Source organism: Mobula birostris, chromosome 1, assembly GCF_030028105.1.
Source record: "Mobula birostris isolate sMobBir1 chromosome 1, sMobBir1.hap1, whole genome shotgun sequence".
Taxonomy (NCBI): domain Eukaryota; kingdom Metazoa; phylum Chordata; class Chondrichthyes; order Myliobatiformes; family Myliobatidae; genus Mobula; species Mobula birostris.
Window position 1 is genome coordinate 79,793,041 of NC_092370.1, and position 27,580 is coordinate 79,820,620.

Consider the following 27,580-nt stretch of genomic DNA (forward strand, 5'->3'; position numbering starts at 1 on the left):
AATGTTTTGTCTTCGTATCTGGAAACAAAAGGTCTGTCTTGGAGAAACTGTGTTGGCATTGGTGTTCCATCACTGGTTGGCTCCATGACAGGTTTTGTTTCTCTTGTTAAAAAAACATCCAGACATTGCCACAACGCACTGCTTGCTTCACAGAGAGGTCCGGATGTCAAAAACTCTTGGAGATGAAATGAAATAAGCTCTGGATGATGCCACAAAAATGGTTAACTTTATTAAACGAAGACCTGTTCACTCAAGAATGTTTAAAAAACTTAAAATCTGGACAAGAGGACAACAATATCCTGCTACATACAGATGTCTGGTGGTTTAGCAGAGGAAGAGTTCTCAACAGGGTGTTTGAGCTGAAAGGTGATTTGCAGGAGTACTTTCAAGAAAATAGTAGGCCAGATTTTGCTGAGTGCTTTGAAGATAAAGAATGGCTGCAGAAACTAGCCTGTTTAGTAAACATTTTTCAATCTATGAGCCAGTTGAACAAGTCTCTGCAAGGCCCTGGAGAAAATGTTTTGACGTCAAGTAACAAGATCATTGGATTTAAAATCAAACTGAACCCTTGTAAGGATCATATTGCAAAAGGAAATCTTGAAGTGCTTCCACTGCTGCTTGGACTTGAGAGTGAGGAAGGATATCAAAGTCTCGAATCATATTGAAAACCACCTGGAAGAATTGCAGAACAAAATTGAGCAGTATTTTCCTCCCCTTCAACACAAGTGTATGACTGCGTGAGGGACCCTTTCTCTGAATCTTCTGCGCAGCCTGAGAACTTGACTTTGACAGAAGAGGAAGAAGATTGTGAGCTGCAGTCTGATCATGCACGCAAGATGAGATTTACTGACCTACCCTCTGGACAAGTTCTGGATTTCTGTGGAAAAAAAAAGTATCCTGGCATTCAAAGGAAAGAAGTGAACATTTTGCTGCAGTTTTCAACTTCTCACCTGTATGAGCAAACTTTTTGTTTAACAAGCATCAAGAGTAAGGATGGAAATAGTCTCATTTCAGTTGAAGGTGAAATTTGTGCAGCAAAAAACAAGCACGAGTTTCACATGCTAGCCTGATCATGTCACATAGTAAAAAAACGTTTTTTCAAAGTTTTGTATAAAATTGTGTCAGGCTATATTTTTATTGATATTGTTTTGGCTTATGGTTTTTAGTAACTTTACCGTTCAACATTATCAATAAATTTTCATGTTGCAAATAGCATTAATTAAAACCAATTTACAACCTTTATTTAAATTACATCTACTGAGCCTAACTTTAGAAAAATTAAATCCCATTTTGGCTTAAGCTAGTTGGTTAACAGAAATTTATTATGTTTGCCTTATGAGTTTTTAAAATTTATGAAAAGAAAAGAAAGATTAATTTCAAGAAAGGCAAGCTACCTGTTTTTTTCAAGAAAGGTTGGCTAAAAATTCATTTTCTACTCAAAAGAGCATTGACAATTATTTTTAGATTATTACATCTACAACTTACTGATCATGCTAATGTTCCATGAACTGTAAATATAATAATTTTTTACACAGGGTTTTCCTAAGACCTAAAAATTATTTCAAGAGTTCCTCCAGGGCAAAAAGGTTGAGAAAGGCTACTCTAACATCCCAACACAAAAAAAAACTCTTCCTAGCTTTACTATAATTTTAATAATTTAAAACAATCCATCTCCCTTGATGTTTCTGTCCCAAAAGTATTCCAAAAACTCAAGCATCTTTTCATATCCAATCTAGGGGTGGGTAGTCCTTCTTATTAAGAAAGTGAAGTCTCATCCAATTGCAACTATTAAAAATCTTTCTCCTCTAGTTTAAGTATTGCTTATCCTTGGCAATTTGCGGAATACAAACGGCAACAGTAGTGTTAGCCTCGTCCCATTCAGTCACCATATCCAACTACAAATACATACATACTTCAGAATGGCTTCTTACCTTCGCCAAAGGTCATCATCTTCTCCACCCCATCCCCAGAAAGCATTGGGAAATCCATTGATTTTTCTGAACTGTTCCACTGTTAGACCACTAACTCCACCAAAGAATTCGTTGTACGGGAGGCTAGAAAATAACAGGTTGGGGGAGGGGGTCAAGTGGAAGAAAAAGATTGGGATAACTACTTATGAATTGTGAGGTGTGAAATATTAAAATAATCAAAAACTTGAGATTTAAAGCAGAAAAAAACTCCCGTTTAGTTTAACAGTGCATAAAAATTACATTTCTACGTGAGCAAATAGCAATGTTAAAATGAAAGCAACTGCAAAAACAAACTTTAAAAAAATTTAACAAAGCCATTAACATGATCAATAGAATGCAGCGAGAGAAAATGTCAATTCTTTTTTTCATTTGCAGGATAATAGCATTGCCAGCTTGACCGACATTTGATATCCACCCAACACCTTCTTGAACCACTGCTGTCTGTCTGTTGGAAGTACTTCCATAGTTCTACATGGAGCAAGCATTTCAGCATTTACAGTCAGCAACAATGAAGGTCTGGCTTTTGTTCCCAAATCAGAATGGTATGCAACTTGAAGGCAGACCAAGAGTGAATTTCTTTCCATGCACCTGTTGCTTCTGCCCTTCTTCATTTTAGAGGTCATAGTTCCAACAGATACAATTGGATGGCCTGGGTGAGTAATCGCAGTTTACAGATAGTGCATGCAGCAGCTACGATACTGGCATTAGACTGGATAAATTCATTGCCAGTCCAGCAGGCTGCTTTGCTCTGAATGGAATCGAGTTTGAGTGTTAAAGGTACAGCACTCGACTTCTGGTTATGGCACGGTGCTGAGCAGACGTGTGTCAGAGCTCCTCCGAAAAGTTCTGAAATTACGGAACCAAGCAACCTCGAATTACCTGAACAGCTCCAGTTTGTCTGATTGGAAACTGAGTGATAGCCTAAATGCCACCAAAACCAACAAAGCAGACGCAAAAGTCTTCGAAATTAGACCCCACCTGTAACCATGTAGTTAAAGCTAACGACAAGGCAACAGATGCTAGCACTGCAGCAGGCCCAAATCAAATCCTAACCGCTATTCAAACAATGAAAGGTGATCTTGTGTCGGGATTTGACGGGCTACTAAACACTATACAAGGAATACAAGCTGATTTGAAAGCTGTCACAGTGCGCATTAAAGAAGCCGAAGATAGAATTAGCACTAAACAAGATGACATTGCCTCTCTGCGTAATCAGAATACAACCATGAAAGCAGCTATGCAGCCGTTAGTGTTTAAAATGGACAACTTGGAAAATCGTGGCCGCCATTCTAACCTTCGCCTGGTGGGTCTTCCGGGGAGGGCGGAAGGGGCTAATATGGTCAATTTTTTGGGAAAATGGATCCCCAAGGTGCTTGGTGCTGACGACTTCCCTGGGACCTTGCTGATTGAGAGAGTGCACAGAATTGGCAGGGCTAACGAAGTTGAAGCAGTTGGCTAAGCCATCCAGGGTAGTGATAATGAAGTTCCTAAACTATGTGGACAAGACCCAGGTTATGAAGGCTGCCAGGCTGAAAGAACCTGTACTTTTCGACAATCAGAGAATCATGTTTTTCCCCAAACTAAAAATCCTTTCTTAAAAAATACAATCAACACACATCAAAGTTGCTGGTAAATGCAGCAGGCCAGGCAGCATCTCTAGGAAGAGTTAGTAAGAGATTTGAAAGTGAGAGGGGGAGGGGGAGATCCAAAATGATAGGAGAAGACAGGAGGCGGGGGAGCCAAGAGCTGGACAGGTGATTGGCAAAGGGGATATGACAGGAGATCCGGGGAGAAAGACAGGGGGGGGGGGGGGGGAGACAGAGGATGGGCAAGGGGTATAGTCAGAGGGACAGAGGGAGAAAAAGGAGAGTGAGAGAAAGAATGTATGTATAAAAATAAATAACAGATGGGGTACTAGGGGGAGGTGGGGTACTAGCAGAAGTTAGAGAAGTCGATGTTCATGCTATCAGGTTGGAGGCTACCCAGACGGAATATAAGGTGTTGTTCCTCCAACCTGAGTGTGGCTTCATTTTTACAGCAGAGGAGGCTGTGGATGGACATGTCAGAATGGGAATGGAATATTTTGAAGATATTCTCGATAGTGGTCCATTTGAGTCCTTAATCAATGAGACTTTCAGAATATCGATGATGTGTTGGTAATGGTCATGCCACTGAACGTTAAGGTTGATGGTTAGACCCTCTTATTGGAAGAAGTTAATGATAATACAGCTAATTTCCATGGTACTTTTACCCCAAGCATGTATGCCTCTGGCAATAAAATTGTCCAGCATTTTTCAAGTGCAAATAATATTTTCCACTTATCGGTCCATTCCTGATCAGATACAAACTGGTAAAAATAATTTGTCCTACATTTTATAAATAAGCCATATATGGGTAATTTTCCACAAAGTTGGGTAGGTGACAGAGTTGTAACAGTACTATAATAGTTTGGCTGGGACATTGCATAGCTTGCAGCTGAATTCCGCTGCTATTGTAGTGGATTTTAAATCTGCTTTTGAGGTTGTTAGTATGGATACATAACCAGAGTACAGCCATCCCACCCCTTGATCGGTTATGTCCCCTGATACATCCAAAGATGATAATATTAAAAAGTTCCAGCTGAAACAGAGGAATCAATGCATTTTAAGGTGAGGGGGGAAGAAAATATCAAAGGAATAATGCCTAGAGGAGGAATATATCTAAGAATGCATTTGCTGGCATTGGAGAGGATCCTAAGGTTTACGAGAATGATCTCGGGAGTGAAAAGATTAATGAAAGAAGCATTTCATAGCTCTGCCCTGCACTCATTAGTTTAGAAGAATGGGGGGGGGGGGATCTCACTGAAACATCAAACACTGCAAGGCCTAGATAGAGGGGATGTGGAGAGGATGCTTCCAATAGTTGGAGAGTCTAACACCAAAAAGCAAAGTTTCAGAATACAAGGACATCCCTTTATAACAAATGTGTTGAGAATAATGAATCCAGAGGGTAATAAATCTCTAGAATTCATTGACATAGACAGTTACAGAACCCAAGTCATTGGGTATATTAAAAGCAGCTGATGGTAGTTTTTTTTTCCATTAGTAAAGATGACGAGGGTTACAGGAAGAAGGGACAAGAATGGGATTGAGGGGAGAAATAAATTAGCCATGATTGAATGACCAGGCAAGCTAGATGGGCCCAATAGCCGAATTATGTTCCTATGGTCTGAAAGAAATATGTAATCATAAAATTGGGAACATGTAATAGGCTGTCCAAATGATCATTTCTCTATTATTTCCAGATACAATTATGTGCTAACTCGCAAAGGCATCAAGGTATCCTGATTTATCAAACACTGCAAATATTCTCGTTACAGAAAGAGGTTTATGTCCTATCTAACATAATTCCATGTGACAAGATTTGGAAATGAAAGTGAAGAGAAGCACCTAGTTTAATACTTAATAGTGGTGGAATGGCTCAAAAATTGAATTTGAGATTCATCACTAAGTACCTGTGCTGTTCAATTTACCTGATCCTTTATCCATAGAAGCATTTAGATTTGGCACTTCAGACAAGTACTCATATAAAAGACTAGAATATATAAAAACAAAATTAGGCCATTTAGCCCATTGAGCCTTCTCCAACATTCCATCATGGCTGATTTATTATCCTGCTCAATCACATTCTCTTGCCGCCTCCCCATCGCCTTTGACGCCCTGGCTAATCCAGAAACTATCAACCTCCGCTTCAAATATACCTAGTGACTTGGCCTCCACAGGTGCCTGTGGCAATGATTTCCACAGATTCACTACCCTCTGGCTCAAGAAATTCCTCATCTGTTCTAAATGGACATCCCCTTCTATTTTGAGACTGCACCCTCTGATCCTCCTCCACCTCTCCACATCCACTTTATATTCTAAGCCTTGCAATATTCAATAGGTTTCAATGAGATTCCCTCCATTCTTCTAGACTCCAGCAAGTACAGGCCCCAAACACTCCTCATACACTAAAAATTTCATTCCCAAAATCAATCTCATGAAGCTCCTCTAAACACCACCCAATACTAGCACATAAGGGGCCCACAGCTGCTCATTATACTCAAAGTGCCGATGCCTTATAAAGCCTCAACAATGCATCATTGATTTTATATTACAGCCTTCTTGAAATGATTATGATTCAGCAGTTTGGAGACTTCCGGTAGAGCTCATGGAGTGAAGTTGTGCTCTTGACTCGCTCCATTATCTCTGAGTTTTTTTTTCTTACGATCAGCTATATTTAACTAACCATTAAGGCATCGACTTTTACAATAATCTGAAACAAATTGGGCTTTTTGATATTCGGACGCTTTTAAGGTCTGCTATGTCCAAGAACGGAAAAAATGGGGAAGACGGCAAACCTCCGGTTAGACCGAAAGGTATCGATCTCCCTCCGAATGAACCACCGTTGACTCTGAAAGCTATATCGGATCTAATTCAAAGGGAAATTTCAACCTCTATAACGGAGCTGATTCGCACAGAAATTTCAATTAATTTCCAGAAAATTGCAGATTCAATCGATAGAATGCAAACATCTATCATGGAACATCAGTCGACTATACCTAATCTTCAAAAATCCACGCAACAAAATGAACTCAAGATGGAGAAAATTGAAGAAACAATTACTACAATGAAGAAAAAACTGGACTTTCTGACTTTTAAAAACTCTGACTTAGAATCCAGAATGCGACGGCTGAATATTCGAATTATTGGTGTTCCTGAAGCTGTTGAATCTGACAACCCTATAAAGTTTTTTTCTCAACTTTTAGAAGATGCATTTCCTACCGTATTTCCTGACCAACCACCGCTATTGGATCGGGCTCACAGAGTTCCATCATATTCGTCTAAGTCAGATAAACCTCGACATGTCATTTTACGTTTTCATTACTTTCAAGACAAGGAGAAACTGCTTCGTTTTGTTCGATCTAAAGGTTATATTGATTTTTTGGATCTTCAGTTCCGATTCGTGGAGGACTTCAGCAAACAGATTCGGGATCAACGGGTTCATTACAGATCTGTGATGTCGGAACTCTACAAAATGGATTTAAAACCAGCGCTGATTTACCCTGCGCGTTTAAGGATACGTACGCCTGACGGAGCCCTTCGTTTTTTTTGAATCTCCATCGGATGCCCAGAGTTTTCTGGATCAATTTTCACCTTCAACATCTTAATCGTAATTTTTAATTATCTCCGTTTGACCGGAGGTTGTGAATCTGTCTGGTTTAATTTTTGGTTGCTTTATATGGGTAGAAAAGTTTTTTTTTGATTAATTAATATGGTTGCCAAACTTTCTTTCTAACTGTGTCATTCTTTTCTTTTTCCCTGGGGATTATGGGTGGTTATTCCCTCAGCATCATTTCATGTATTTCCTTTGAGGCCTTAAATTTCGTAGTCTTTAAATGTACTTTTTTCTGTAGGTTTTCCTAACTAGTTTTATATTAATAATTGCGTTTTTTTTTGGTTATCATAGGGTCTGTGGTCTGTTACAGTTTTCTTTATATTTTCTGGCTTTTTCTCTGTTTTATATCATGTTTGTCTTAACTGTTCTACTTTTTGTTTATTCTTTTACTGTTTTATAACTAGCTGATCTTTTTTATATTTACACTTTTTTTAGTAAGCGTCTATCGGAAGTCATGGGGGTAGTTCTAGTGCTTGCTTCTTTCTGGCGGGTCTGCTTTAGATTTAGCCTTGGGGTTATGGGGTGGGGGTGGGGGTGGTGGGAGGGGCCTCACATTTTAGTTTTATTCTTCTTGGGCTATTTACATTACTGAAGCATTGGTTGCGTTCTCCTACCCATTATCTCTGGTTCGTTCTGTTCCCATTTCCTGGTTCGTGGGTCGAATCTATCGTCAATCCTCTTTTTTGCGGGTTGACTTTAGGGTTTATGGAGTCTATTATTAATTTTGTCTCCTGGAATACTAATGGTCTTAATCATCCTATTAAAGGGAAAAAAGTTTTTAAAGTATTCCGGAGACTTAAAGCACATGTTCTATTTTTACAAGAGACCCATGTGCGGAGGGGGGACAGACTACGTTTTTTTAAATTCTGGAAGGAACAACAGTTTCATTCGAATTCTAACGCTAAGATTCGAAGCATCTCTATTTTTATAGACTCCTCAGTTACTTTTGTACAACATGATATTATCTCTGATCCGAATGGTAGATTTCTACTGGTTAGTGGTCTACTATTCAATAAAAAGGTAGTTTTGGTTAACATTTATGCTCCCAATATGGACTGTCCAGAATTTTATAAATTATTATTTAATCGGTTCCTGAATTTGAATGAGTTTTCATTGATCTGGGGCGGAGATCTTAATACTTGCTTATCTCCAGTTTTGGACCGTTCGGCTCCTCTACGGACCTTACCTAATAAATCTGCAACTTTGATTAACTCATTCCTCTCTGATTCTGGGTCGACGGACATTTGGCGTTTTTTGCATCCTCAGGAAAAAGATTTTCCTTTTTTTTCCACATGTTCACCATTCCTATTCAAGAATTGATTATTTTTTATTGACTCTCGGCTTATCTCTTCAGTGATTAAATGTGATTATGATTCTATAACCATTTCGGATCATGCTCCACTTAAGCTTTCTATTAAAATTCAGGTCAATACACAAAATAATAGACAATGGCGTTTTAATTCGTTGCTGCTTCAGGACTCGGATTTTGTTAACTTTATGAATGAACAGATTGATTTCTTTTTTACAATCAATTACACAGAGGATATTTCTGTGAACACTTTTTGGGATACTTTTAAAGCTTATATTCATGGTCAGATTATCTCGTATTCTGCTGCTTTGAGGAAGAAGTTGAAGCAGGAGGAGATGGTAATTGTGGACAAGATTAAGGAAATTGATAAGAAATATGTTACAGCTCCCAAAGAAGCTGTATAAACAAAGAACTGAACTTCAAATGGAGCACAGCTTATTACTTTCGTCCTCGATTGTAAACCAATTAAAGAAAACAAGAAGTGAATTTTATGTACACAGTGACAAAGTTGGTAAACTGTTGGCTAACCAACTGAAGTCCAATCATACTAAATCTCAAATTAATCAGATTTATAATCAAAATGATCGACTGATATTTGATCATGCGGAGATCAATCAAACCTTCTTTGATTTTTATTCTTCCTTATATCAATCTGAGTCTTTATGAGACTCTAAATATATGAATGACTTTTTAGATAACCTAGATTTTCCTGAGATTTCACAGGATATGTCTTCTATGCTTGATACTCCCATTACTACTGATGAGATTAAGAATGTTATTTCCTCTATGAACCTGGGGAAAGCTCCTGGCCCTGATGGGTTTACCGTGGAATTTTATAAGTTTTTTGCACCTTCATTAATCCCTTGGTTCTGTAGGGTTTTGGAGGCTTCATTAAAACTTGGTAAACTTCCCGAATCCTTTTATAGAGTGTCAATCTCTCTAATATTAAAGAAGGATAAGGATCCTGCTCAATGTGCATCTTATAGACCAATATCTTTATTAAATGTTGATTCTAAAATTATTAGCAACCAGATTAGAAAAAGTACTCCTTTTTATTATTTCGGAAGACCAAACAGGTTTTATTAAAGGTCGTTACTCTTTCTATAACATTCGCACACTGTTAAATATTGTTTATATCCCCTCACAAAATGTTCCTGAGTGTGTTATGTCTTTAGATGCTGAAAAAGCTTTTGATAGAGTAGAATGGCCTTACTTATTTAAGGTGCTTGAAATGTTTAATTTTAGCTCGAAATTTATATCCTGGATTAAACTGTTATATCATTCTCCTATGGCCTCGGTCCGTACTAACTCTTTAAGCTCACCTTTTTTCCCTCTTTTTCGAGGTACTCGACAAGGTTGTCCTCTTAGTCCTTTATTATTTGATATTGCATTAGAACGTCTTGCAATTGCCATTCGAGAATCTCCAAATATTATTGGGATAACTCGGGGCCTAAAGTCCCATAAAATATCACTCTATGCTGATGACTTACTTTTATATATTTCTAATCCTCAAAAATCTATCCCTGCTGCTTTAGTTTTATTAGCACAATTCAGGTTATAAACTAAACCTTAGTAAGAGTGAACTTTTTCCAATTAATAAACAACTTCCCTTGTATAATAACTTTGTTTAAATTGATTAATAATTATTTCTCATATCTTGGGATTAAAATTACTTGTAAATACAAAGATTTATTTAAGACTAATTTTTTACCCTTAATTGATCATACTACTGAACTTTCATCTAAATGGTTTCCATTATATTTAACTTTGATTGGTCGTATTAATGCAGTTAAGATGTTTATTCTGCCAAAATTTTTATATATATTTCAGGCATTACCGATTTTTGTTCCAAAATCTTTTTTTGATAAAGTCGACTCTAAAATTTCTTCATTTATTTGGCAAAATAAAAATTCGAGATTGGGTAAAATACATTTACAGAAAGCCAAGAGAGATGGAGGTCTAGCATTACCTAACTTTAGATTCTATTATTGGGCAATTAATATTCGACATATGAAATTTTGGTTACTTGACCAAGATACACTATCCATTCCTAAATGGGTAGTATTGGAATTACAATCTGCTCAGGGCTATGCACTTGGCTCTATTTTAGGTTCCTCTCTTCCTTTTGATTTGAAACGCCTTAAACTGGTCTCTAACCCGATAGTTAAGTATACCTTGCGTATTTGGTTTCAATTCAGAAAATTTTTTGATCTCAACCAATTTGGGCTAGCAATCCCTATTTTAGGTAACATATTTTTTCCTCCCTCTTTCATGGATCGTGCGTTTCAAATTTGGAAGACTAAGGGTATTTCACGGTTTTTGGATTTATTTTTAGATGGTTCCCTTATGTCTTTTGAACAATTATCTAATAAATATAATTTACCAAGAATACATTTTTTTAGATATCTCCAAGTTAGAAATTTCGTAAGTACTATACTGTCTTCCTTTACGACGCTACCTCCTACATATATTTTAGATACTATAATTAACCTTAATCCATGTCAGAAAGGTGTAACGGCTATTATTTATAATATTATTATGAAACTTAGGAAAGCTCCATTTGGTAAGATTAGGTCAGATTGGGAACAAGAATTGGGTTCTATTATTTCCGTGGATGACTGGGGGCAGATTTTACAGTTAGTCAATACTTCCTCTATCTGTGCTAAACATTCCCTAATTCAATTTAAAGTTGTTCATAGAGCACATATGTCCAAAGATAAATTAGCTCGTTTCTATTCTCATATTAATCCTTTTTGTGATAGATGTCCGGGGCAGATAGCCTCTTTATCTCATATGTTTTGGTCTTGTCCTACTCTGGAAACTTTCTGGAGAGACATTTTTAATATTATCTCAAAGGTATTGAATATAGATATTTCTCCTCATCCTATTACTGCTATCTTTGGATTACCTAAAATTTCCAGTAATCTTTCCCCTTCGGCCCGTAGAATGATTGCATTTCTTACTTTAATGGCGAAACGATGTATCTTACAACATTAGAAAGAACCTAATGCTCCAACTACTTTTTTTTGGTTTTCCCAGATGATATTATGCTTAAATTTGGAGAAAATTAGAAGTAATCTTTATGATTCCTCACTTAAATTTTAACAGACCTGGAGATCCTTTATTCAATATTTTCATTTAATGTAATTTTTTTTTCCTCTTTTGTTCCATATTTATATTCCTTTCTTGCCTTTTTTTTAAACTGTTTTTAATGGAGGTCGGGTTTGAGGACATGATTTTAAGTTCTTTAACTCTACCTGTTTCCAAGTTAGCCCATTGCTTTGCTTTGCTTTTAGTTTAGTTGCACGGTGGGTTTTTTTTTGGGGGGGGGTTATTTTTCCTTTTCTCTATTGAGATATATATATATATATATGTATATATATATATATAAAAATCAGTATACTATTATTTTACCATATTATTTTATGTTTAAATTGCACTGTTTGTATCAATTTTTTCTTCTGTATTAATATTTCCTGTAATTTCTAACAGTGTATTAGTGTCTTTATGGTTTACCCTTTGTATACTTATTCAATAAAAAGATTTAAAAAGAAAGATTCAGCAGTTTGAACGGGGGACGACTGCGCAAGCGCGTGAAAGTCGGCCAATGAGAACAGCGGGAAGAGTTTAAAAGTGAGCAGAGTTGAAAAGGCGATGGCTAGTTCTTCAGCGGTTTGAACACAGCATGACTGCGCAAGCACGTGGAGGTTGGCCAGTGAGAACAGCGGGAAGGGTTTAAAAGCGAGCAAGGTTGAAAAGGCGATGGTTATTTCTTCAGCGGTTTGAACGCAGCATGACTGCACAAGCACGTGGAGGTTGGCCAGTGAGAACAGCGGGAAGGGTTTAAAAAGAAGACAGATTTACAAAGTGGGCGTCGGAAGAGTGGGCGACAGAGTAGTGGGAGACAGAGTAGGAAGGCTTTGGCTCAACGGGGCTTCGGCGATAAGGGGTCAAGGCCAGGTAGGTTATCTGTTTAAAATAAAGACAGAAAGTATGTGTGTGAGGCCAGTTTTCTGTGCTCAGTGTCAGATGTGGGAGGTCCTGGAGACTCCCGGCCTCCCGGACGACCACATCTGCACCAGGTGCGTCGAGCTGCAGTTCCTCAGAGACCGCGTTAGGGAACTGGAGCTGCAGCTCGATGACCTTCGTCTGGTCAGGGAGAGTGAGGACATGATAGAAAGGAGCTACAGGCAGGTAGTCACCCTGGGACCACAAGAGACAGAGAAGTGGGTAACAGATAGGAGAGGGAAGGGCAAGAAACAGGTGCTGGAGAGTACCCCAGTGGCTGTCCCCCTTAACAATAAGTATTCCTGCTTGAGTACTGAGGGGGGGGGGGGGATGTGGAGACAGCCTACCTGGGGGAAGCATGTGATAGTGAGTATAGGAATAGAATGAAGTGGAGGATAAATGCGTGGCTGAGGGATTGGAACAGGGATTCAGACTTTTAGAGCATTTGGACCTCTTCTGGGGCAGTTGTGACCGTACAAAAAGGACGGGTTGCACTTGAATTCAAGGGGAACCAATATCCTGGTGGGAAGGTTTGCTAAGGCTATCAGGGAGAGTTTAAACTAAAATTGCTGGGGTGTGGGAACCAAACTGAAGTGACAGAGGAAAGGGAGGTTGGCTCACAAATAGAGAAAGCTTGGAGACAGTGCGAATGGGAGGATAGGCAGGTGATAGAGAAGGGACGTGCTCAGACCGATGGTTTGAAATGTGTCTATTTTAATGCGAGGAGTATTATGATCAAAGCAGATGAGCTTAGAGCATGGATCAGCACTTAGAGCTATGATGTTGTGGCCATTACAGAGACCTAGCTGGTGCAGGGGCAGGAATGGCTACTTCAAGTGCCAGGCTTTAGATGTTTCAGAAAGGATAGGGAGGGAGGCAAAAGAGGTGGGGGCGTGGCACTGTTGATCAGAGATAGTGTCACAGCTGCAGAAAAGGAGGAAGTCATGGAGGGGTTGTCTACAGAGTCTCTGTGGGTGGAAGTTTGGAATAGGAAGGGGTCAATAACTCTACTGGGTGTTTTTTTAAATATTTTTATATATATATAGACCACCCAATTGCAACAGGGACATCGAGGAGCAGATAGGGAGACAGATTCTGGAAAGAAGTAACAATAACAGGGTTGTTGTGGTGGGAGATTTTAATTTCCCAAATATTGATTGGAATCTCCCTAGAGGGAGGGGTTTAGCTGGTGTAGAGTTTGTTAGATGTATTCAGGAAGGTTTCTTGACACGATATGTAGATAAGCCTACAAAAGGAGAGGCTGTACTTGATCTGGTACTGGGAAATGAACCTGGTCAGGTGTCAGATCTCTGGTCTGTCAGTGGGAGAGCATTTTGGAGATAGTGATCACAATTCTATCTCCTTTACCATAGCACTGGAGAGGGACAGGAACAGACAAGTTAGGGAAACGTTTAATTGGAGTAAGGGGAAATATGAGGCTATCAGGCAGGAACTTGGAAGCATAAATTGGAAACAGATATTCTCAGGGAAATGTACAGAAGAAATGTGGCAAATGTTCAGGGAATATTTGCATAGGGTTCTGAGTATAGGTACGTTCCAATGAGACATGGAAAGGATGGTAGGGTACAAGATCCGTGGTGCACAAAGGCTGCTGTAAATCTAGTCAAGAAGAAAAGAAGAGCTTATGAAAGGTTCAAAAAACTAGGTAATGATAGGAATCTGGAAGATTATAAGGCAAGCAGGAAGGAGTTTAAGAACGAAATTAGGAGAGCCAAAAAGGGCCATGAGAAGGCCTTGGCAGACAGGATTAAGGAAAACCCCAAAGCATTCTACAAGTATGTGAAGAGCAAGAGGATAAGACATGAGAGATTAGGACCAATCAAGTGTGACAGTGGAAAAGTGTGTACAGAACCAGAGGAAATAGCAGAGGTACTTAATGAATACTTTGCTTCAGTATTCACTACGGAAAAGGATCTTGCCGATTGTAGGGATGACTTGCAGTGGACTTAAAAGCTTGGGCATGTAGATAATAAGGAAGAGGATGTGCTGGAGCTTTTGGAAAGCATCAAGTTGGATAAGTCATCGGGACCAGACGGGATGTACCCCAGGCTACTGTGGGAAGCGAGGGAGGAGATTGCTGAGCCTCTGGCAATGATCTTTGCATCATCAATGACGACAGGAGAGGTTCCTGAGGATTGGAGGGTTGCTGATGTTGTTCCCTCATTCAAGAAAGAGAGTAGAGATAGCCCAGGAAATTATAGACCAGTGAGCCTTACTTCAGTGGTTGGTAAGTTGATGGAGAAGACCCTGAGAGGCAGGATTTATGAACATTTGGAGAAGCATAATATTCATACAATCCATCAGCTTTACGCCTAGGCAACCAGTGCAGTGCTCGCTCAGGGCACCATCGGGGAGTGGTTCCAAACTTCTATAGGATTCCGTCAGGGCTGCCTCCTCTCCCCCACTCTCTTCAACATCTTCCTGGAACGAATCATGAGTGTTGCCCTTGAAGATCATGTGGGCACAGTCAGCATCGGAGGGAGGAACATCACAAACCTAAGATTTGCTGATGACATTGATGGATTTGCAGGAAAAGAGGACGAACTGGCCAACCTGGTCCGCCATCTTGACAGAGCCTCCACAAGGTTTGGAATGAAGGTTTGGTGCCCAGAAAACCAAGCTCATGGGAAATGCCAAGGGTGCCATCACAACAGACATCTCAGTCCACGGTCAGGAACTTGAGACAGTGCAGCAGTTCAAATACCTGGGGGCAACCATCAGCGATGAAGGATCAAGACCAGAAGTCCTGGCAAGAACCACACAGACAATGACTGCACTATCCAAACTCAAGACAATATGGAGGGACAGAAACATCACCATGAAGTACAACATCAGACTCCTGCGTGCACTGGTATTCTCCATCTTCCTGTACGCATGTGAGACATGGACCCTCACAGCACAGCTACAGAGGAAGATACAGGCACTGGAAATGAGATGCTATCGCAACATCTTGGGCATCTCATACTTGGCCCAAATTACAAACGAGCAGGTCTGCAAGACCACCCAGCACCACATTGGCCCCCATGAAGACCTTCTCACAACGGTGAAGAAAAGAAAGCTGAGATGGTACAGCCACGTAACAAGATCCAGTGGCCTTGCAAAGACCATTCTACAAGGAACTGTGGAGGAGAAAAGGAGGAGAGGTAGACGGAGGAAAAGATGGATGGACAATGTTAAAGAATGGACAGGGAAAACATCTGCGGTGACCCAGGTTCTGGCACACAACCGCGACAGATGGAACAGACTAGTGCAAAGCTTGTCATGACAGTGCCCCAACGACTCCACCAGGAGTTAAGGGCACAAGGAAGGAAGGAATATCATTAGGAATAGTCAGCATGGCTTTGTCAAAGGCAGGTCGTGCCTTACGAGCCTGACTGAATTTTTTCAGGATGTAACTAAACACATTGATAAAGAAGATGTAGTGTGTATGGATTTTAGCAAGGGATTTGATAAGGTACCCCACTGCAAGGCTTATTGAGAAAGTAAGGAGACATGGGATCAAAGGGGACATTGCTTTGTGGATCCAGAACTGGCTTACCAACAGAAGGCAAAGAGTGGTCGTAGATAGGTCATATTCTGCATGGAAGCCAGTGACCAGTGGTGTGCCTCAGGGATCTGTTCTGGGACCCCTACTCTTTGTGATTTTTATAAATGACCTGGATGAGGAAGTGGAGGGATGGGTTAGTAAGTTTGCTGATGACACAAAGGTTGGGGGGTGTTGTGGATAGTATGGAGGGCTGTCAGAGGTTACAACAGGACATTGATAGGATGCAAAACTGGGCTGAGAAGTGGCAGATGGGAGTTCAACCCAGATAAGTGTCAGGTGGTTCATTTTGGTAGGTCAAATATGATGGCAGAATATAGCATTAATGGTAAGACTCTTGGCAGTGTGGAGGATCAGAGGGATCTTAGGGTCCGAGTCCATAGGACACTCAAAGCTGCTACGCAGGTTGACTCTGTGGTTAAGAAGGCATACAGTGCATTGGCCTCCATCAATCGTGGGACTGAGTTTAAGAGCCGAGAGGTAATGTCGCAGCTATACAGGACCCTGGCCACACGCCACTTGGAGTACTGTGCTCAATTCTGGTCGCCTCACTGTAGGAAGGACATGGAAACTATAGAAAGGGTACAGAGGAGATTTACAAGGATGTTGCCTGGATTGGGGAGCATGCCTTATGAGAATAGGTTGAGTGAACTCGGCCTTTTCTCCTTGGAGAGACAGAGGATGAGAGGTGACCTGATAGAGGTGTATAAGATAATGAGAAGCATTAATCACTTAGATAATCAGAGGCTTTTCCTCAGGGCTGAAATGGCTAGCAGAAGAGAGCATAGTTTTAAGGTGCTTGGAAGTAGGTACAGAGATGTCAGGGGTAAGTAGTTGTTGTGTTGTTTTTTTTTTACGCAGAGTAGTGAGTGCACAGAATGGGCTGCTGGCGGTGGTGGTGGAGGCGGATACAATAGGGTCTTTTAAGAGCCTCCTGAATGGCTACATGGAGCTTAGAAGAATAGTGGGCTATGGGTAAAGCCTAGGTAGTTCTAAGGCAGGGACATGTTCGGCACAGCTTTGTGGGCCGAAGGGCCTGTATTGTGCTGCAGGTTTTCTATGTTTCTATGATCATTGCACTTACCTTCCTTACCACTGACCCATCCTGCAAGTTAACTCTTAGGGAATCTTGCACGAGGACTCCCAAGTCCCTTTACACTTGTGATTACTGAATTTTCTCTCCATTAGAACATTGTCTACACTTCTAATCTTTCTACCTAAGTACATGATCAGACACTTCCCTACACAACATTCCATCTGCCACTGCTTTGCCAACTCTCCCAATCTGTCTAAATTCCACTACAGACTCCCTGCTACCTCAACACCATCTGCCACTACACCTATCTTCATATTGTCTGCAAACTTGGCCACAAAGCCATCAACTCCATCATACAAATCACTGCATACAACGTAAAAACCTGTCACAATATCAACCCCTGTGAAACACTAGTCACTGGCAGCCAATCAGAAAAGGCCCCTTTTATTCACACTCTTTGCCACCTGCTAGTCAGCCGATCTTTTATCCATGTCGGTATCTTTCCTGTAATGCTGTGAGCTCTTATTAAGCAGCCTCACTTGTGAGATTTAGTCAAAGGCTTTCTGAAAATCCAAGTAAACAACATCCACTGACTCTCCTTTGTCTATCCTGCTGGTCATTTCCTTAAGGAATTCCAACAGATTTGTCAGGCAAGGATTCCCAGTAAGGAAACCAAGCTGACTGTGGAAAAAAGTACAGTCGTTGTTTCGGGCCAAAACCCTTCGGCAGGACTGGAGGGAAAAAACAGGCTGAGGAGTAGATTTAAAGGGTAGGGAGGAAGAGGGGAAAGAGAAGCACCAGGTGATAGGTGAAACCTGGAGGGGGAGGGATAGTAAAGAGCTGCAAAGTTGATTGGTGAAAGAGACAGAAGGCCATGGAAGGAAGAAACAAGGATGAGCACCAGAGGGCAGCGATGGGCAGGCAAGGAGATAAGGTGAAAGGGAAAAAGGGATGGAAAATGGTGAAGGGGTGGGGATGGAGCACTACTGGAAGTTTGAGGAATCGATGTTCATGCCTTCAGGTTGGAGGCTACCCGAACGGAATATAACCTAAGTGTGGCCTCATCAGGACAGTGGAAGAGGCTATGGATAGACATAATCAGAATGGGAATGGGAAGTGGAATTGAAACATGTGGTCACTGGGAGATCCTGCTTGTTTGGCGGACGGAGTGTAGATGCTCAGTGAAGCGGTCTCCCAATCTACATTGGGTCTCACTGATATACAGGAGGCCACAATGGGAGCACCGAGCACAGTAAATGACCCTGACAGACTCACATGTGAAGTGTTGCCTCTCCTGGAAGGACTGTTTAAGGCCCTGAATGGTAGTGAGGGAGGAGGTACAGGGGCAGGTGTAGCACTTGTTCCACTTGCAAGGGTAAGTGCCAGGAGGGATATCAGTGGGGAGGGCCAAACAGACAAGGAAGTCCTGTAGGGTGCAATCCCTGCAGAAGTAGAAGGTTGGGGGCGGGGGTGGGAGGGAAAGATGTGTTTGGTGGTGGGATCCCTTTGGAGGTTTCGGAGAATTATGTGCCGGACACGGAGACCAGTGGGGTGGTAGATGAGGACATGAGGAATCCTATCCCTGGTAGGGTGGTGGGAAGATGGGATACATGCACATCTCTCCCAATCCTCTAGCTTCTCACAAATTTTTGCTATATTATATGCCCTCTTCTCCTTTTATGCTGTTTTTGACTTCCCTTGTCAGCTACTGTTGCATCATCCTTCCTTTAGAATACCTCTTCCTCCAAGGGAAATTTCTATCCTGCACCTTCCAAATTGCTCCCAGAAACTACAGCCACCATGTCTGCTGGTGCCCCCTTCCAATCAACACTGGCCATCTCCTCCCTCATACATCTATAATTCCTTTTACTCCACTGTAAACTGACACAGCTGACTATAGCTTCTCCCTGTCAAACTGCAGGGTGAATTATATTGTATTATGACCACTGCCTCATAAGGGTTCCTTGACCTTAATCAAAACTGGTTCATTACACAGCACCCAATACAGAATTGCCTTTCTCATAGTAGGCTCAATCACAAACTGCTCTAAAAAGGTATCTCATAGGCATTCTCCAAGTGCCCTCTTTTGGGATCCAGCACCAACCTGATTTTCCAATCTACCCGCACACTGAAATCCCCCAACTAATGTAACAGTTTTTTTTTAAACATTCTTTTTCTATCTCCTTTTTAATTAATGGTCCTTATTCTGGCTACTATTTGGTGGCCTGTATACAACTCCCATCAGGGTCTTTTTACCCTTGCAGTTTCTTTAACTCTACACACAAGGGTGCTGCATCTTCTGATCCCATGTGCCCTCTTTTTAAGGATTTGAATTCATTTATTACTATCAGAGCCACTCCACTCTCTCTGCCTCTACTGCAGTCTGTAGCAGAGCATTCCACACATTAACTACTTCCGGCTGAAAAAAATTCCTCTTTACCTCTGTTCTAAAGGGTTGCCCCTCAATTCTGGGGTTGTGCCTGCTAGTTCTGGATACACCCACCATAGGAAACATCCTCTCCACATCCACCCTATCCAGTCCTTTCAACATTCAGTAGGTTTCAATGAGATCCCCATGCATACTTCTAACTTCCAGTGGGTACGCACCCTAAGCTGCCAAATGCCAAAACCCCTTCATACCTGGAATCAACTTCGTGAAGCTCCTCTGGGCTCTCTCCAATGACAGCACATCTTTTCTGAGATATGGGGCCCAAAACTGATGACAATACTCCAGGTGTGGCCTGACTAGTCTCTTATAAAGCCTCAGCATTATCTCCCCACTTTTATATTCTATTCCCCTTGAAATAAATGCCTGCGTTGCATTTGCCTTCTTTACCACATTCTCAACCTGTAAATTAACCTTCTGGGAATCTTACACAAGGACTCCCAAGTCACTCTGCACCTCTGATGTTTGAACCTTCTCCCCATTTAGGTAATAGTCTTCACTATTGTTCCTTTTACCAAAATGCATTATCAAACATTTTCCAAAACTGTATTCCATCTGCCACTTTTTTTGCCCATTCTTCCAATTTGTCCAAGTCCTGCTGTAATCGCATTGCTTCATCAGCACGACCGACCCATCCACCTCTTTGTATCATCCATACACTTTGTCACAAAGCCATCAATTCCATTATCGAAATCATTGACAAACAACGTGAAAAGTAGCAGTCCCAACACTGACCCCTGAGGAACACCACTAGTCACCAGCAGCCAACCAGGAAAGGCCCCTTTTATTTACACTCGTTGCCTCATGCCTGTCAGCCACGCCAGTAACTTTCCTGTAACACCATAGGATGTTATCTTGTTAAGCAACCTTACATGTGGCACCTTATCAAACTCTTGAAAGTCTAAGCAAATGACATCCACTGCCTCTCTTTTATCCACCCTGCTGGTTACCTCCTTGAAGAACTCTAACAGATTTGTCAGGCAAGATTTCCCTTCACAGAAACCATGCTGACTTTGACTTATATTAACATTAGTCTCCAAGTACCTATCATCCTTAATAATAGACTCCAACACTTCCTTAGCCACTGGGGTTACTGGCCTATAATTTTCTTTCTTTTGCCTTCCTTTTTAAAAGAGTGGAGTGACATTTGCAATCTTCCAGTCCTCCAGGACCATGCCAGAATCAAATAATTCCTGAAAGATCATAACCAATGTATCCGTTATCTCTTCAGCAATCTCTCTCAGGACTCTGGGATGTTGCCCATCTGGCCCAGGTGACTTATCCATCTCAAGACCTTTGAGTTTGCCAGCACTTTTTCCTTTGTAATGGCAATGGCATTCACTCCTGCTCCCCGACACTCATGGACCTCTGGCACACTGTTAGTATCTTCCACTGTATAGACTAAAGCAAAGTACTTATTATCTGCCATTTCTTCAACCCCCATTACTACCTCACAAGCATCATTTTCCAGTGGTCCAATATCAACTCACCTCCCTTTTACTCTTTATATAACTAAAGAAACCTTTTGGTATCCTGCTTTATATTATTGGGTCGTCCACCCTCATTTCATCGTTTCCTTTTTATAGGTTTTTTAATTGTGTTTTGTTGGATTTTAAAAGCTTCCTAATCATCCAACTTCCCACTCACTTTTGCTACATTATATGCCCTTTCCTTGGCTTTTTATCAGCCATGTTTGCCTGCCCCTGCTATTTGAGAACTTCTTCCTCAGTGGAACATATCTATCCTGTGCCTTGTGAACTTTTCCCAGAAACTTCGGCCATCTCTGCTCTGCCATCATCCCCACCAGTATCCTCCAATCCACCTGGGCAAGCTGCTCTCTCGTGCCCCTGTAATTCCTTTTATTCCATTACGATATCGATATATGTGAGTTATGCTTCTCCCTCACAAATTGTGATATGAATTCAATATTAAGATCACAGTAGTAGTCACCTCCTTTACATTAAGCTCCCTAATAATATGTTATTACATAACACTCAATCTAAGATAGTTTTTCCCCAAATAGACTCAAGCACAAGCTACTCTAAAAAGCCATCTTGCAGGTGTAATGCGCTGTAATGTTTCACTGCTAATGTAATGGTTTCTCTTTAGCAGCAATGTTTGGGTTATGACTAGAGATAACAGGGCTTTGGAATGTGGGGCTATCCAATAAGAGGAATGTTGTTCTTTCTTGTGGGTCTGGGAGCAGGAATTTCGCGGTCTTTTGCCAGGGAGAAATGAGGACACAAGATGCGAATGGAGAGAGCTGGTAGACCGCTGGACAGAGTGGACTTGGATTGAGGACCCGAAGGTTGGCTACGACCCTGACGGGAAACCAGAGGACTGAACCATGAGCTCCAATGTTGCGCATTAGACTGTTTCATGAGAATGGGCCCTTTTTTTTTGTTTCTTTACTAACTATATAGTAAAATTAAGAATCCTAAAGCTCAATCGTTTCATCGCATATTGTGTACTGTTTGTTATTTCGTGGTACTGATTTGTAACAGGGGACACATCATGCAGCATCCACCCAAACAAGATTTCTTAAGTTTGGCCGGGCTGAGGGCTATCTTCCCCTAGGATTAAGCCGCTACACAAAACCGAGAGTTACACAGGTATTCAACAAATTCCCTCTTGTGATCTAACACCAATCTGATATTCCCAGTCCCCTTGCATATTGAAGTCCCCCATTATAATCGAGTCATTACCCTTATTACATGCGTTTCCCAGCTCCCTTTGCAATTTGAACCCCACATCTTGGCTACTATTTGGAGGCCTATATGATTCCATAATTTTTTTTATCCTTGCAATTTAACTGCACCCACAAAGACTCTACATTCTCTGACCCTACATCACTTCTTTCTAAAGATGTAATTCCGTCTCTTCCCAACAGAGCCACACACCGCCTATGCTTTAATGTCTGTCCTTTCAATACAAAGTATATCCTTTGATGTTAAGCTCCCAAATATGGCTTTCTTTCAGCCACAACTCAGTGATGCCCACGTCATACCAACCAATGTCTAATTGCGCCACAGGTTCGTCCACCTTATTCTGAATGCTACACACATTTAAATACAGCATCTTCAGTCCTGCATTCGTTGCTCTTTTGAATTTTGCTTCTGTGGTACAACTTAACTTTTTGCTCTGTTTGCATTTGTCCTCAATCATTGGCTCGTCCTTTCTTACATTCATGTTACACCCATCATCTACCTGTAAACTATCATACTGGCTCCCATCCCCCTGCTATATTAGTTTAAGCCACTCCCAACAGCTCTAATAAATATGCCCGCAAGAATCCCTCTCAGATTTATGTGCAACCCAGCCCTTTTGTACAAGTCCCACCTGCCCCAGGAGAGGTCCCAATTATCAAAAAATCTGAATCTCTGCTCCCTGCTCCAATTCTGCAGCCACCTCAGTCTATTCCTATCCTCACTGTCGCATGGCACAAGCAGCAATCCCGAGATTACTACCTTTGAGGTCCTGCTTCCCAACTTACTTCATAACTCCCTGTATTCTTTTTCAGGTTCTCATCCCTTTTTCTTCCATGTCATTGGTACCAATATGTATTATGACTTCTGACTGCTCACCCTCCCTTTTCAGGATATTGTGGATGCATCCACAAACATGTTGGACCCTGGCACCTGGGAGGCAAACTACCATCCATGTTTCCTTTTCATGTCCACAGATCACCTATCTGTAACCCTGACTATAGAGTCCCCTATTACTGCTGCCATCCTCTTCAGTTCCCTACCCTTCTGAGCCACAGGGCCAGACTCAGTGCCAGGGGCATGGCCACTGTTGCTTCCCCCAAGTAGATCATTCCCCCTGCCCCAACAGTACTCAAAATGGAGTTCTTATTGTTGAGGGGGACAACCACAAGGGTGCTCTCCACTATCTGATGTTCTCCCTTCCCTCTCCTGAGGGTCACCCATTTATCTGTCTCCTGTAGCCTTGGGGTGACCTGTCTACCAGTGCTTCACTTTCCCCAACATCCCTTAAGTCATCAAGCTGCAGCTCCAGTTCCCTAACACTGTCTCTAAGGAGCTGCATCTGGATGCACCTGGCACAGATGTGGCCATCGAGGAGGCTGGGAGTCTCCTGGAAATCCCTCATCTGACACCCAGAGCAGAACACTGGCTTTGTAGACATACCCCATATTCTCTCTACAGTTGAATAAGAAACAAGGAATGAACTTACCCAATCTTTGCCTGTTCTCACCAAAGCCTTTTAAGGATAAAAGTGGAAAGTGCAGACACTTACATGTACATGTACTTGTCTAGCTTTGATGCAAAATGTCGTGGCATCTGTCCACATCCATAATAGTTACGATCACTTTCTGGTATGTGGTCAACATCATGAAAAATAAGGCAGTCCCAATCTAGATCTTTGATAGCCTCCAAAAAACCAACGTTGAACAGCATTGCACGATTAAAGGGGTAGTTACCAGCCTGGGTGAACAAAGGAAGAGAAACAATAGCACTTAGGAGTTACAACAAATTAAATATTAAAATATTATACCATCAAGCTGGTGTACATTAGAATGGATGTCTCAATGGTAACAAAGGCCTAAATGAGGACTTCAGCAACAGATGAATTGAGGTAGAGGCAAGAGTTGCACAACATTAAGGTGACAGAAACAGGCAGTCACTGATGGTTTGGATATAGACACGAAACTAAACCCTGAGCCAACTCTCAACTACGGAGTTGCCTTATCCATAGCTGGGAACATTAGTAACAAGGAAAGCAAACTGCTTTGGTTTTGAAGGTTTGGTTGGAAGTTTCCATTTGTTCATTGTTGAATGGCAATTCAATTGCTGCCAACTTAAGGGAAAAGAGGCAACAAGGGAAGTAAAGCACAATATCACAAACCGGCACACTCGCAAGTTAATGCTTCTTCCTTTTCAGACAAGGACTTAATTGTAGAAAATCAATTAAGGATGATGTATTAAGATGACACTTGGGGAATGAAGATAATTACTTCCTCTGTCTTCTTCCATACCATATGCAATGATCTGGAAATAAAGCCTGCTAAAAATTACAAAACCTTCTATAACAACTCAAAACAGTCTAGAATGCCTTGTGTTCAGTTAGACCAATAGACATGCAGCCATAGTAATACATTATGCAATTAGAATGGCTTAGAAGGTTATGGGCCAAACCCCAGCTAATGGGACTAGCTTGGATGTGTCATCTTAGTCGGCTTGGACCAGTTGGGCGAAAGGAAGCCATGGTGTAATCAAATTAGCAATAGAAGCTATTGAGAATGGTACGTGCACCAGTCATATTAAGAGAGAAACAGTGGTCTTTTGTCACTCCTGGATTTCATTGTTTCTTCATGCCCATCATTCTCACACCAAATTCAATGCATATCACTCCCGATGTCGTAGTTGATGCTCCACCAGAAATCAAACAATATTCTTAAAATAGTGCAGGAATCCCATATTTCATTAACTAATCTTGAACACATTACCACATTCAGCATGGGAGGAATGGCTATTCAAATTACTCCACCCAAATGGCACACTTTTGGGCTGCAGTCTGACTTTACCTATGAAAAATAGTCATAAATAACTTGGTATCCAGTCACATTCTACATCAGTAACTATGAAAGAATTTACCTGCTCAATAACATAGAAACCAAACTGCACATGTTGTCTCTGAAGCATTGGAATCAGATGTCGAAATAGGATCGGAAGATGTTCATGACGATTGCGGAATGGAATAAGGATTGCCACCTGGAAAAAAATTATCTTAGCAACTTTATAGGGCATTGGGGAGTAAATTATTTTTTTTTTTTTAAATCATGAGTATTGATAAGATAGGATGGCCATAGTCTTTTCCCCGGGGTTGGGAAGTTCAAAACTACAGAGAACAGATACAATAGGGGTTAAGAGATTAGAATGGTAGCTTCTTTACACAAAGGGTATAGCACCTGGAATGAGCTGTCAAGGAAGTAGTTGAAGTGGATATAATTGAAACATTTAAGAGGCATTTATGTAGGTACATGAAGGAGAGGGGCTTGAAGGCCTGTTTCCATGGTGTATGACTAAACATTCACTGGACATTATATAGTTGAATGAACCTTGGGAGAACAGTTGAAATACCATTCAATTTAAGATTACATTAGGGCTGAACGCATCAATTATTTACTTCCTAAAAATCAAAACATACCTCCTACCTGCCAGTCCCAGTATTTACCACACATTAGAACCTAAATCATTATCAGGCTGTGCCCTTACCTACCGAATGCTATGACTTTGGAAGTTGCATACAAATTTCTGGGAAAATAAACTAATCCCAATTTTACCATCCTACTAGAATAAACCCAAAGGAGTTTCATGTTGAGCTGTAAGCCAATCACTCATTCTGTAATAATTCCTCCCACTTTGTTGGGATTTGTACTTTGACAAAAGAGGGAACTAAATAATGTTATTTGTGATGTGGATGATAGTGTTAATTCAGTATTTATTGTCTTTCACTAGTTTACCTCCAAATTAAAAGATTACTTAAGCCAGTTAAATAATGGAACTGGAATCACTCATCAGCTAGAGTGGTTAAAGGTGGTTTCTTTCCTCAAATTTTAGCAACTAATTAAGAATGCAGCAAGTTGGGCAATTTTCTTGGGAAGATTTATTTTCTTTAGAACTCACTACAAAGGTACATGGATTTGGATCAACACTTCAACATCTCACCTTCCAGCGGGGCTTGCAATCACCTGGCTTCCAGTGACCTCCATATTTTATATCTCTATCTTTTGAAAATAAATGCTGGATTTCTTCCATGCTGATTTCGCTCATGTTAACATCTATAAGCCCCTCTGAAAAGACAAAAATATATTAAAACAAGAGGGCTTGCAGATATAAAATGAGCCAATATTCCAAATATATCAGATGATTGAGGATGTTCTTAGTTTTCTTCCGTAACAAAATTTGTTCAAACTGTTCCATAATTTTGCTCCTATAGCACCAATTATTTCCATTTTGCATAGTTCCTTCTGGTCCACAAACACAAAATGGCCCAGTTAGATGCTCTGTTAAAAAGCAATGCCCAGCACTTGGAACAGGGCTGAACAAATGCTGTCACATTCTACCAATCCAGACAAAGTGTCCGATTTCCAGGAAATAGCTCCTCAAAACCCTATCCACGATCTGTCTGTGGAAATGGATACATGCCTTTAATATAAAACAGTCCAGAACCAGACAGCATGGCCTCAGAATAAGGGCCATCCAGTTAAGACTAAGATATGTGTGTATTTCTTCTCTCAGAAGCTTCTTGGTCACAAGTGTTGTGGGTCAATCCTAGTGTTTTAAACCCAACACATTCCAATCAGCAAGGCAGTGAACAGTTATAGGAAAAGGGTAGGAATGTGAACTTCGGGAATATCTGATCAGCCATGATCCTATTGAAAGGTAGAGCAATATCTCTCCTTATGGTACCTGACCACTCTGCAAGTCTTTGAATGACTGACAACTCTATGCTCCAAAGTATTGCCTTATTTCTGATGAACATAATCCAAAATGTTAACTCAGTTTTTCTTTCACCAAAGATCCTGCCTGACCTGCCAAACATCTCTAGCATTTCCTGCTTTTACATCTTCTCCGTCATCTACCTCGGTAGCAGAAGTATTGTCTGGTCCCATTTTTACCTACCCAGGTAAATGATTATCAGCAATGAACTTCGTTTTCTAATCACACACTATTGCCTCTGTTGAACCCCAAGGATCCATCTTATTGTTCAGCAACATGCTACCTCTCGGAGAGAAAGGTTACATGAATCTAACTGTTAAAACTAGCATATTTTGTCTCACAGCCTACCTAACAAAATACTGGGAATTAAAATCCATTATTTTTAAACCCCTTCATAAATTATGCTCTCTAAGCTACTACCCTTTTCTCTCCCCAAGGCTAAATCAGATTGTCAACATTTGATTCCAAAATGAACTACCAACCTGGACCATCACCAAGAATGCACAGCTTTAACATTTCCTAACTCCATCGCTTGCTGGCTCATCTGCTGTAGAAAGTCTTTTACCCACCTTGGCAATTCTCCAGTC

General features: G+C 40.9%; 1 protein-coding gene across 2 annotated transcripts in view; it reads right to left on the reverse strand.

Annotated features, from left to right (window-relative positions):
* Positions 1 to 27,580, reverse strand: part of b4galt6 (UDP-Gal:betaGlcNAc beta 1,4- galactosyltransferase, polypeptide 6) — a 107,934-nt gene that overhangs the window by 14,648 nt on the left and 65,706 nt on the right. For both annotated transcript variants that reach the window (XM_072257842.1, XM_072257853.1), the window contains 4 exons: positions 26,220 to 26,344; positions 25,146 to 25,262; positions 23,788 to 23,975; positions 1,932 to 2,054 (listed from right to left, as the gene is read on the reverse strand). In XM_072257842.1, the coding sequence (XP_072113943.1) occupies positions 1,932 to 2,054; positions 23,788 to 23,975; positions 25,146 to 25,262; positions 26,220 to 26,344 (553 nt within the window). The remainder of the gene's footprint in view (positions 1 to 1,931; positions 2,055 to 23,787; positions 23,976 to 25,145; positions 25,263 to 26,219; positions 26,345 to 27,580) is intronic.